The sequence below is a fragment of the Eutrigla gurnardus genome (assembly GCF_963514095.1).
Source record: "Eutrigla gurnardus genome assembly, chromosome: 5".
In the NCBI taxonomy this organism is placed as follows: Eukaryota; Metazoa; Chordata; class Actinopteri; order Perciformes; family Triglidae; genus Eutrigla; species Eutrigla gurnardus.
In genome coordinates, this window is record NC_139919.1 from 16,645,436 (window position 1) to 16,659,242 (window position 13,807).

Genomic DNA, 13,807 nt, shown 5'->3' on the forward strand with positions numbered 1-13,807 from the left:
ATTTCTCAGTGGAAAGAGTAAGGAATACACCCGCCAGAAAACATGGATGGTTAAACCTGGCCACAACTTCAGAGAAAGCCCAGAAGGCTTTAGCACAGGAAGTGATACTTCCAGCGGCGGTTGAAATGTGGTTTATCTCCATTTCGATTATGAGGCGGTCCTTGGAAAATGTTCTCCGCTGTAAGGGTTCCCTGGCCCCAAAAAGTTTGAGAACCCCTGGCCTTATGCTACCGAAACAACACTCACCAGGAGAGTTTGCACCAGTTTAACAGCATGTGAGCCATATATTTTTAATATGATTTCATTCCTTTTATTAACGTGCAATTATAAATAATACCAACTGAGATCTGGCCTACTTGACTGTTCTCTTATTTACTCTGGTTTATAAATAAGAGTCTAGATGCTCGGGGCTCTGTGAGGCAGTTCTTGGGCAATGCAGTGCTTTGAGCTAAATCCTACATTTAGCTTCCTAACATGCTCATAATGACAATGCTAGCATGTCTATGTTCAGCAGGTATAGCCGTGACCATGTCTACCATCTCAGTTTTGCGTGCTAACATGCTAACATTTTACAACTAAACACAAATAACTATTGTCAACCATTGCGCGGTTAATTGTCAGCTGAGCAATCAAATTTTTGATTCTGAAAAATAGTGATCGTTGCAGGGTTAGAACAGTGTAAGCAATGTAATCGACACAACTTCAAAATTCATTTTTGCAGGGGAGGCATTTTTATTTATATTACACCCTTCATTCGGATCGGTAAACTAAATGTTCCTTACATTAAAGGAACATGAAATCCATTACTTTTACAATGTAGGAACACTTTTAGGATTTTGAGGTGCAATCATGAGAATAGTGCACTTTTCCTGCTTTAATGGCACCTTTATAATGATAGTGTTTAGAACTTGACGAATTGACAGAGAGAAAAATAATGGATGAGTGACTTTGTTCTTTGCCATCTCGAAGATGGCAGGAAAAAATACGTGTGGCTTTTCCAGTGACAGATCTGATTTGTCCTCCGCAAAGGCTTTGATCTTAAGGCTTTCTGACACACACGCACACACATCCACACACACTTATTTTCATTGACTAAACATAATGGACTTGCACTTTATTTCCAGCCACGTGTTCATGGTTTTGAGAAAAGTCTGTACAGCGGCAGGACTTTAGTGAACTCTCTGAAAGGATGGTTGATAAATAACAAAATAGTGTCTAAAACCATGCTAAGCTTATCCGTCTTCTTTTATACACAAATCGTGGTGAGTCATACTGTACTGTTACTCTTGGATGCTGCTTTTTATGCTCATTGACGCTGTTTCAAAGAGGTCGCTTTCATAAATGCGTCTGCTGCACGTTTCCTTTTAGGTATTTCCCCTGGGTTTGTTGCCGCTGGTGTATGTCTCCTCCAAAATCAGATTTCTGAACAAAGTAGGGACAGAATGTGGGATGGAGAGGACTTGCAACAACATACCAAAAATGTAAAAAATAAATAAATAAAAACGGAGAATAAGCTTGGTTCAGTCATCTAAGGCCATTGGTTGTATTATCAGAGTATGATAGAAGGATGCAGCCGCCGAATGAATGATTAAAGACCATACATCTACATATTTCACTCGCCTTAATGTTAACAGAGATGAAAGATTTCTATACTTCGGCAGGAGATTTAAGGTGGAGAGTACCAGGTCACAGGCATATAACAGGACACAAACATCTTATTAAGACAAGTTAGTGGTTAGCTGCTTGGTAACGTATTCCCATGTGGAAGAAAATGTAATTCAACTGTGTCAGGAACATCTAATTGTTCTTTGTTCATATGCTCACTGCTATCATATTTGACTCTGAAGTGCACCTCCGAGTTACATGCCCTGTCTGAATCACCACCAGTGACTTAGCATACTGCTATTAAGTAGTTAATTTGAAGCCCCTGTGTATCTCTGCCAGACTGTAAATCCAGACCAATTAGTGTCACCCCGACGGATGAAAACATGGACAACACCTCTTTGTCTTAAGGGCCCTCTTCTTTCTACTTCTCATAATGGAATTAATTAGAAAGTCCTTCTTTAATTTGACAGCACACTGGCCTCGATTACAATTAGGCTCAATGCGTGAGCGACTGCACACACATGCACACACACACACATGCACACAAACAAACAAACAAACAAACAAACAAACACACACACACACACACACACACACATTCACAGGCAGACACTACAGAGCATGCATGTACACACAAGGACATTAGAGTATTTTGGGTACAGCAGGTCAGTGTGCATGAGAGAGCTGACAGCTTGTGAGTTTTTGATTGGCAGGAGTGTTGGCATGGTGAGAGGGAGGCGGATGACAAATCTCTATCATGCAGCTTCCTGGTTTTAGCCGTGTGACCTCCAAAACAGAAAGGCAGAGCCGCAGGCAACAGCAAGCTAATCAAAAACAGCAAAGACCAAACAAGGCTACCTCTTTCAGACTGTCTCAAAATAACGGGATTAGAGTTTATCTCTCACCAGCAGTTATTTGATGCTGGTAGCATTCAAATGGCATTCCATCAGGAATCATCCAAGCAGACAAAGTGAGTCCCTGTAATTCCAGGTTAGGGTCTGTGCAGCACCACGCACAATAGTACTGGAGCATTATCTACAAACCAGAGGGGACAGGTTTCTTTATTCTTTAGTGTCATGAAGTCACTGTGGTGAGGTAGTATTGTCAATACCTGGAGGCAGGCTGCTTCTTTTTCTCTTCTTGCCATTTTCAGCATTTTTTTCCAGGGAGGGACACTCTGTCACCAGCGGCCCGTTGGAGCTGTTGAAGTGGAGAGGCTCGTTGCTTGTCGTTGGGTCAAAGGGCAACGTGCTGAGGCCTAAGAGATGACAACAAGAACCGCGTTGGATGAGACGAAATCAGATGTGGTCACACGTAGCGATACGTGTGGTGGAAATCAGTTTATGATCACCTGATGAGAAATAAGAATACAACTCCTAACAGCGCTTTTAGTCATTTATTCTATAAAGAGTCCAAAACAGGCTAGCAGTCGCTACAGACAGACTGTAAACAGACAAAGTCTAATAAGTCAAAGCCCTCGCAAACAGGGTGTCCAAGCGGACCGCATCACCGACATACAGCTTCAGAGCAAACTATCTGGCCAGATAGGGGCAGACTCCTTAAGAGCCTGACCAATTCTTCAGTCTTGAGAAGGGCTTTTTATACAGATGTTTGTGATGTGTCATCAGAGAGCATTGTTCCGTTGTTTGTGTAGACGGAGAACTTTGTCCAGAAAGTGGTGTTTGAACCACTCATCAGTGTCCAAAGATCCATATTGACTTGCCAGCTGTGCTGGTGTCACAAGATGCATTTTACAACTCATGTAACGCATGACATGACATAAGTGCAGAATACAGGTTACCTCATGACACACATGGAATAGTATGAGTTATAACTACTCAAACTACTAATTATACTATAATGAACTACTAAATGAAAAATTCCCATCACAATACGTATCTTAAAATGAGTACTGACCATCTAGTCATACAGTATGCTCACTACTACCCAAAACATGTGTCTACACTATAATCTAAATATTTAAAATAATTCAGACTTGCGTGGCATGACTTAACTTTAGGACTAACCTTAACTTTTGAATAATAGCAGAAAAACTTGCTTAATAATTCAAAGCAACTCTGGGTGAATAATTCACATATAAATGATCATTTTGTGGTGGAAGTGTTGTATTCTATAAAGGGTATACATTTTGCTTTCCCATAGTACCAAATAACCATGACTTTACCAGATCTGCAGGGATTTGACAGAGCGGTTTGATCAAGACCATTGATGCATCAAATGCTTCGCATGCTGCAGCCTTTTTTACAACTAGATCAAACGTAATGGAGTGGTTGCCTGGATACCATTGCCTGTACTATGAAAAAACACTGTTGCCGCCTTGTGGGTGGCATGCCTCCGTCAACCAGCTGTCTTGCAGTTTACATCCATTACTTTCATTATTTTGTCCTATTTGACATTTGTGTGAAACTGCAATAATCAGGGAATACATTTTTAAGTTATGGCCAAAAACATATTTTGAGATCACAGTGATTATTGCCTTTACGAGAATGTGAGGACTTGAGGTCATAGTGACGCTGATCTGATCGGTTCATCCTTGAGTTAAGGTGGACATGTGGGCCCAATCTTCCAGGTGTTCCTGAGGCTGTTGCCGGCACAGAGACATGAAAAGAAACATTCAATAGAAAATGGCTTTCAACTGAGAAAGAAAAACATTTTCAAGATTCTCAATTGAGCCAAACAACGTTCAAGTACTAATCTTGATTGCAATTTCAAAGAGGCTATGAATCGCAATAAAATATTTATATCCCGAGATGTTGGCCTAAATTCATGGATCATGGAAATGTGTCATTAATGTGAGGCTTGGGCCAGTTTAAACATTTTCAAACCGGTCCGATACTAAGCCAAAGACTGGACCGAACCGGTTATACTGACCTCTCCCACTAGGCGTCACACTTGCCGAAGACCCTCTCGAGTGATTAATTCGTTTTTTACGCAGAAGATTGCACTGAAATCATGGAAAGGAGAGTCAAAAATATGCCACGATCGTCCCTTTTATAAATAACTTTGCTTTGCGGCGTAACACCACAACTGTGTCTCTTTTTACAAAACATCACGGCGAACGAGAGAGACAGATATGCCGCCTTAGGCCAAGTGACGTATTCAATGAGCGTCGGGATTACGATTAGCCCGTGTCATCAAAACAACTGTGAAAGGTGAACTTTTGCTCGTCTTGCATATTTACACGACTCTTCAACCACAAGCGAAGTTGTGCATCATATACGTGTTGCTGCAAACAACGACGGCCTCGTACGAGCAACTAGCGGCTTTTTATCTTCTTCGTGGGCACACACACACACACACACACACACACACACACACACACACACACACACACACACACACACACACACACACACACACACACACACACACACACACACACACACACACACACACACACATCTAGGATTTACATCTAGGACACAAATCAACCAAGTCTGCCTAATGGTTTTGAGTCAGTATTCTGTTCTATAAATACTTTAATTTTCACCTGCTCATTTTCACATCCTGTTCCTTTAAACAGGCTCGGCAGTCACAGAGCAATACATTAAGTCCCATCCTCGAGGAACGGTCGCAGAAATAATGGAGATTCCAAACCTGAGGAGTGATAAGCAAACACGGCCCAAAACACCGGCTATTGTTTGCTTATTTATACAGTAATTCTGAGGAGGGCTTGTACTTGAGACACCAGTTCCATACTAATGTGAAATATATATCAACTCCTAATTCACACCCATTTCTGCATCTCTGTATTTTAATGGGAGACTACAATGCTATTGAACACACACACACACACACACACACACACACACACACACACACACACACACACACACACAGGGTTATCTTCCTGTTTACCTCCAAACATGTATTTTTTTGTGCAGTTATGTTCTTTGTGTTTATTGTTCTGTGCATTTATCTGAATGCTTGTGTGAGCATGACTGATATCATTTTTGTGCCTTATTACAAAAACTGCATAATTGATGTGCTCGTAGCGTTGCAAAGAAAGGTCAAAGTATTCATTCAAATGTGATCTCCCAGCTTCCTTTTGACATTAATGTCTCTCGTCATCCTTATTTATTAACAAGGATGCTAATGTCACATATCGGGCTGACACACCACATGTGCAACGTTCAAACCTGATTTTTTCCCCCTCCACCCCCTTTTTCTGGCAGCTGACGTGAGATTGGCTTCATGCATTAGTAGATGTGGCTCGGCCTCTATATCACTCTTATGTCTCATTCTGTATATTGGACGCGGCCATGTCGGTAATGTGTTTACAAGGGATTTTAATAGCTGCCTTCATTCAGCTGGGCCACCTCTCCATTCACAATGAGACAAGAACAGATGGAGCCTCTCTCTGTGTCTTTCACCAGTCGGTCTTTTTGTTACACTGCATTTCTGTGGGCTTCTCCTTCATGTCTACGCATATGATAAGTGGCATGTTTTTAGTGTAAGTTAAGTGGAGTCTGTTTGCTTTTCCTTTTTGTAAAACAGTATCCTTATCTAAATCTTCCTCTGACACTACATGTGAATACTAACGCAAGTGTTCACACATGCGTGAGCCTGCACCTGAATTCCTCCCCGGAACGTCCTCCACCTTTCTACTGGCTGTGCAAAGAAACTGTCTGGGGTAACATCAAACGCACCTATACACATCCTTTTCACCGACTGTGTCTGTCTCTTTCCTGAGATGTCTACCGCCCATCAACAGCTCTGTCTGGGACTTCATTCTCTCTCTCTTGTTGGAGCCACGTAGACAGACCGAACAAAGTGTCCTTTAATCTTCTGTTGCTGATTTCATTTTACTGCTGTCAGTCTACAAGCTGACTTTTTTATCGTTTTATCCAAGACATTCAAAAGCATAAAGAAATGAAAACATGAGAGCCAAAACGACTGGAGTTTGTGAAAGAGGGAAAGGAAGACAAACTAGGTATGCACACAGGGCTGCTGCTAGGAATTCTGGGCCTCAAAACATGTAGTCATGTGTACCCCACCATGAAAGATGCCCCTTGTCACTCTCAACAACCCCCAGAAAGTTGTCATTTTTTAGCTGTGCATTTATGCTGTTTTAGTGGATTGTGTGGATGCGTTTTTTACGGAGCTACAACATGTATCTCTTCTTTCCATGTCTGTCCAGGCCTCTGATATTGTGCTTTTTTTCTCCTACAAATGCCTTAACATGAATTGCCCAGCAATCACCTCAAGATTAGTGTCTTGCATTCAGGGGTGGTGTTGTTGAAGTGTAACAAGACACCCAGCTGCAATGATAATAATAATGTGCACTGCGATCTGCAGTGTATGTGTGAAACAGGCAACCGAGTCTCCAATTCACCCATCTTAGAGTTAGCTGTCATGATGTCGGGGGCACATCCAGCCACTGTGTCTCCAGCACATCAATTAGTTTAGCTGGAGCTGTTTGAATGCCTGTATGACATTAGCATTAAATCAGTCAAAATGTATTATTAACATCCCTACTAGCAGTGCCACTATGACTGGAGGTGGGCAGTTGTACTACATTCTAAAGGAAACACTTTTAAAAGGGAGTAGGGTGAGGTTGGTGGCGTACAGCCAGACCCAACAGATTAGTATTATCAGCGATTAGCCATTTTCAGAAGTGGTGGTTCCAGCCAAGTGTTTCTCCACCATGTACAATATGATGCATGAAATTATATTGCTGACTATAAAGGCAGCACTGGCTGAAATTCCCTCAACCACCCCATGAACATTTTGGAGTTCCTTGAGCCAGAAAAGATTTTGTGTTGGAAAAGGGTAAAATACCACATTTGACAAATAACTAATATTGCAATAAAGATTCATTCCATTTTCTTTCATGTGCTCTCTGACAGATTCTCATACATTTTATATCTGCTAATGGAGACAAGTAAAATATTGAAAGAAACCAGTAAAAATATATATACTTATATATAAATACTTCATGGAATATATTCCGTAAGAAAGGACATCCTTGTGTTCATGTGAGCTTTGCATTTGACATTTGCAAATTTCCTTTTTTTTTTTTTTTTTTACAAAATGGCTCCGATTCTAGAGGCATCATCTTTCTGCATGACACTGTATGCAGACTACCATTTCCTCAATACAGAGACAGATGACCAGTAAAGCAAAACACTGAACCACCAATCATTAAAACATACCATGTAACAGTAATAGATCTAAGCTGCCTAATGGCCAGGGGAGATTCATGGGCAGCATAGGATGTCTGCTGAATATGATACCCCCTTTTATCAGTAAGATGAGTTAGTGTCTGACTACAAGCACCAACATACAATTTAAAAAATAATTTAAACCATACGGAGTGCACTAGCAGCCTTGTCTTTATTTATTAGTCGTAAAAAGATGTTGGAATAAACAAGGCTAAGTGTCTGAGGCCATGCTAGCATCTCTGACAGGGTAATTTCCAGCAGCAGATACTTGGTTATAAACTAAAACATTGATGATGCAGCTGGATGGAAAAGTCAAAGTTATAATATTTCATCCTAACAGGGACACAAATGCCAGGATCAAATTTCATGGCAATCCATCCAATAGTTGTTGGAAGATTTCACACAAAACCACAAATGCCATCCTAGTGGTTCAAGCTACAGTAAAAGTCAGGTGATCACCAAAGTCAATAGATTTCTTTTACTTCTGGTGACCACGGATATGTGTGGAACATTTCTAGTATTTGATTTAGATATTATGAGGTGGAATGACTGAACAAATGCTATCCTAAGAGCAATGACACTAGTGTGGCTAAAACAAAAATGTCAGGGTCGTATAGAGCAAAAAACAACAGTTATTTCTTGTCTGGTTCATGGTGTTAGCAGGATAAAAAAGGTAGTCCAGGGCTCCAGAGTGCGACCATTTTGGGTACACATGTGACTATACATTTTCCTTAGTCGCACCAGTGCGCCTAACATTTAGCTGGTCTGTAGCGTAATGTTTTTTTCCCCACCAGCATACAGCGAAGAATAATCACCACGGTCTGAACCAATCAGAGGTGAAGTAGGGGCGGGCCTTAATTTCTCTGACACAGTAGGCTTGTTCAGGATGGTGTTGGCTTGACTTGACTTATCACGCCAACGAGAGCTGCAGGTGTCTGAGGGGGCGGGCTACAATCAGCCACCCGCTCTACATGGATGACGTCAAGCTGTACGCCAGGAGCGAGCGAGAAATAGACTCACTGATCCACACCACCAGGATCTACAGCGATGACATAGGGATGTCATTCTGATTGGACAAGTGTGGCCGGATGGTCTCAAAGAGAGGCAAGATGATCAGGACTGAGGGGATCGACCTACCAGAGGGCAACATAGGTGATATCCAAGGCAGCTACAAGTACCTTGGCATCCCACAGGCTAATGGAAACCATGGAGAGGCATCAAGGAAATCAACCACAGCCAAATGCCTCCAGAGAGTAAGGCAGGTCCTGAAAAGTCAGCTGAATGGTAAGAACAAGGTCCGAGCAATCAACATGTATGCACTACCAGTCATCAGATACCCCGCTGGTATCATAAGCTGGCCAAAGGAGGAGATAGAAGCCACAGATATCAGGACTAGAAAGCTCCTCACCATGCACGGGGGTTCCACCCCAAGTCCAGCACCCTGAGGCTATACACTAAGCGGAAAGAGGGAGGCCGAGGGCTAGTGAGCGTCAAGGCCACGGTCCAGGATGAATATATTTATCATAGTCATTAACAGCATGTGTTAAAGGTCCCATATTATGAAAAACAGGTTTCCTCGCATCTCAACACCTATAAACTGGTCCTCCCTGAGCCTGCCAACTCCCACAATAAGGAAACAAGCGACTCCGGCATGGTCTCTGCAGCCCACCCACTGGTAAAACAGCGATCCTACGAGCTGTTCAGATTCAGCTCCCATCGTTGCATAATGAAGGGAGTCATTTGCTTAGGCCGACCTCCTGCGCGATGATAGGAGATATCAGAGAGGGGGCGTTCATCACCGAGGTGAAGTTCCGTGTGTCCTGCGGTGAGATAGCAGTGAGATAGCGATGTTTCACAATGTCGGAGCGAGACACCCAAATTGCTCTGTTGTTGGTTGTACAAATCAAGTGCTTAGATTCTGTCCATTTCATTTTAATGACAATGTGCCGGCTACGGTTTGTTAGCTTGTATGTGTGTGCTAACTACTTCACGTCGGACTGCTTCAGTAACGAGGGTCAGTACAAAGCTGGTTTTGCCTCGACACTGACCCTCGTAAAAGGATCTGTCCCAACCATACAGGACCCAACTTCACCTGAGCCACATAGGCGAGCCATACATCCACCGTAAACATTGGTGCATGCTACCGCTAGCGTAAGCAGCATCCTCTCCGTTACTCTCCAAGTAGGTGATGACAGACAGAGCTCATTAGCATTTAAAGGTGCAGGCACAGAAACAGCCTGTTCTCAGCAGAGCTCATTTGAATAACTTTTAGACAGCTTAAATTCAGAACCATGGATGGGTTTGGGGCAATGCATATCGAATACAGTGTTGTTGGACCTCTGACAGCTGTGTGCAATTGATGCAAATCAGTATAATAAGGGCCCTTTAAGAAATGACCAGTGTCTATGGGAACTGTAAAGAAAGGGTGTCAAATGTGTATTATTGCTGCGACGTAAGGCGCAGTGAAATTTTTTTAATTATGTGCTGGTGCACCTAAATGGAAAAAGTTAGGTGCACCAGTGTGACCTTCGTGTGGCCAGACACGCTTCTCCCCAGAAAGCTGCTCCTGGAGGACCCCATGGCAGTCCAAAGCCAGATGTAATCCCTCCAGCGGGCTCTGGGACTGGCCTAGGGCATATGCCCAGTTGGACATGTCTCTGAAACTCTGAAAGGGACCTTATCAGATGCCTGAACCCCCTTACCAATTTCAAAGTGAAGGCGCATCAAAACAACCCTCCCTCGGATATCTGAGCCTCTAACTAAAATCTCTAAAGGTGAGCACAGCCACCCTGCAAAGGAACATAATTTAAGCCGCTTGTATCCGCGAATCTTTTTCTTTTGGTCACTACCCAAAGCTTGTGACCATAGGTGTAATCTAGAAAGCAACTCAACATGTAGATCTAGATCTTTAGTTTATGTAGAGTCTGAACCTGTTAATCTTCCACATTTTAGACCCACAGATAATCCAGGGTTTCCATGAGTACAATGCTGGCAACAAACTGAGAGGTGCTTATGCCAAACGCTTCACAAAATTGCTACACACAAAATGCAAGAATGCAAATGTTGAATATATTTGGATATCCTTTTTACTGCTGGGCAGACAAAATGAGCAATCTGCATCTGTCACCTTAGGACTGTGGGCATTTTATGACACTTTATAAACAAATCATCCATCAAACCTTTGGATCTGATCATGAAGGACTGTGAACACATCACACATAATCAACAAAACAAAACATGAATATTTAATTACGTTGATGACTAATCTGGGACCCAATATCCCACTGCAGTCATATCAGGGTCCATTCTATGTAAGCATGTCTGTAGCTCTCCCAAAACTGGGATCTGGATGGTATTTATGGGGAACACAACAAAATCAGCACTGGACAACAAAAGTTTAAACAACCAGTGTCGGTTCATTATAGACCTATACCAGGATCTCTTTCTTTCTCTTAAGATGATCTACCGCATTACTTATCTGCTTTCTCCTGCCTAAATACATACATTGTTGAATCTTGTCATAAAAATATGAGCCGGTTCAACAGCTGAAAATTGACAGACATTAGCCCGTGAACTGCAGTATGTGGAAGTCTAACAGGGAAAGAGAGTTGGGGATGAGAGGCAGTGTAGCCAGCCATGAAAAACACACATAGATTACCGAGTGTTCATCCATCTGAAACAGATAAAGGTCCATTCAAAGACATAACATATTTACATGTCATTGAGTGTATTGGATTTGTTCTTTTCTTTTTCTTTTTTTACACAACTATCCATCGAAACTATGCTTATTCGACTATGCAGCTAGGATTTGACTGCTATGACAAAAAAAGATATCAAAGACAGTGAAGGAATTTTAATTAAAACATGAACTAAGACTTCTCTGCACTGGTGTTGGAAAATGTGAGCAAGAACATGCATTATGCAGCCCCAAAAATATATACCACAAATTCACTTAAACCCAATTCAATCACTACATACATTCTGATGTCAATGTAGGCCCAAAGATAATGATATGTTTAGTCATACAGTCACATATCAAAGGGGGGAAGCAGGAAGAGTAAAGGCCTGTCAACACATATTTCCTTCAAACCTTCATTTGACACCGGTCAACATTTTGGACCAGCGGTACGTGTTGCCGTCACGCAAACACTTCAGCAGAGTTGCACTATCTGCTTTGTATGATAAATGTTGCGCTGAAGTTAAAAAAGATGTCTCCACTGCCGAGTATTATTTATTTTTATTTGTTGTTTTTACATTGGTATCGCTATTATTCATTCATCACGGAAGCCTGAAGTGTAAAGACTGGTGTTCCTGCCAAAAACCTCAGTTTGTAGAAAGCAAACTGCAGGGAGAACAGTAGCCTTCACTGTGTGTTTATTTTTATTTGTTTATTTTAATTGCTTTTACTTGTTACTAATTTATTTCTGATGGTTTTTCCTAAAAGTTATGTTGAAAATGAGTTTTGGTGGCTCAATAAATTCCTTTTTTTTAAAATCAATGAATAATCGTGTTTATTAATCGTGATTTCAATATCAATCAAAATAATTGTGATTATTATTTTTTCAATAAAAGTCCCCCTCGCATGTGAAGAAAACATTGAGTCATGCACAGCAGTATTTCTTCAACAGCCAACTGTTAAGTTTTCTTCAGCTACTTTTATTCTAAAAAGAGTAATTTGTGTTCATAAGTTTGTGGCTTGAATTCGACCTCTTCATTTCAGTAAGTAAGTGGTTTCTATTGTGTTGTAGATTGAACACAGACACAATATCCTTGCCTATTATCAGAGCACTCATACATCAGCACTATGAAAACTGCTCTGAAATAGAACAGATTTGTGAACTTTTGTCTATTTGCTGACGATGGTTCAAGGTCCATTGCAAGTCGTGGCCCTTTATGCTATACTCAAAACAAATTGTATGATGTCTATACAGGATAAGCTGAGGAGTCTTAGAGCCTTTGCACAATGAGTCAGGTTTTTTTGCATTCGTTTCATCCATCAAAGAAAATTCACACACACACGGAGTCCGATGCATTTTTTTATATATATATATATATTTGTTGCTAATTTCCAGCAGTGAAGTAGATTTTGTGACGTCTCACTTCTTGAAAAAAGAAAAAGAGCTGTGCAACAGATGTATCGCAGAAATTGGTGGTCTTCTTTCTGATTTGCGGTCCAAGTAGTGATGAAAACTGGACCACAGACATTCTGAAGTCCACCTTGACCCGATGGTTTCACCGCTCCCTTCTGTTTCTTCAACTATCCTGATTGGTTCCAAGTGTACTTCAGGATCTCGGTGGTCCAGTTCACAGCACTACTGGAACCGCACATCAGAAAGAAGACCACCAATCTCTGCGAACCAACTGACCCTGAACAGCTGCAGCAGTACGACCCCTGATCCCAAACTGCTCAGCGATTGCTCGCCACAATCTGTTCTTCATCTCTGCATCTGTAGTCTTTAGACTGTTTGTCATACAGCGCCTTGCTTGGAGCGACGAGGTGGACGAGCTTGTCTGTTGATATTTTGGATGTTTGTGGTCTCTACGGTGGCTCTGAGTAGTCAATGCTTTTGAATGATTTTTGACTGATGCGAAAAATGCAGAAAATCAAACCCTGTTCCGAAAACTTTTTTGACGGACCAAAGTTTCGGAGTCGGTGTGCAAACGTGACTGACATAATCGTCGTAATTATTTTTTAACGTGGGACAAAAAAATGGACTCGGTGTGCAAAGGCCTTTAGTGCTTCTTATTTGTTAGTGCTTTGATGGATACCATTGCAGATGCAACACATTTTTCAGATTTGCAATAATCATTTATCAGTAATAACGCAGGGGTCTCCAAATCTTATCCGAGAAGGGCCGGTGGGGGTGCAGGTTTTTGTTTTAGCCCAGCACTCAGACACCTGATTTAACTAATTAACTAATTATGGTTTTCAGTCATGACCTTGATGAGTTGGATCAAAAACCTCCACTCACAGTGGCCCTTCTTGGATACGATTGGACAACCCTGATATAACGTAA

At 41.6% G+C, this 13,807-nt stretch overlaps 1 protein-coding gene across 4 annotated transcripts in view; it reads right to left on the reverse strand.

Moving 5' to 3' along the window:
* LOC311013850 (ecto-NOX disulfide-thiol exchanger 2-like) overlaps positions 1 to 13,807 on the reverse strand; it is a 160,740-nt gene that overhangs the window by 111,290 nt on the left and 35,643 nt on the right. For all 4 annotated transcript variants that reach the window (XM_084010108.1, XM_084010107.1, XM_084010106.1 and 1 more), the window contains exon 2: positions 2,717 to 2,863. In XM_084010108.1, the coding sequence (XP_083866234.1) occupies positions 2,717 to 2,863 (147 nt within the window). The remainder of the gene's footprint in view (positions 1 to 2,716; positions 2,864 to 13,807) is intronic.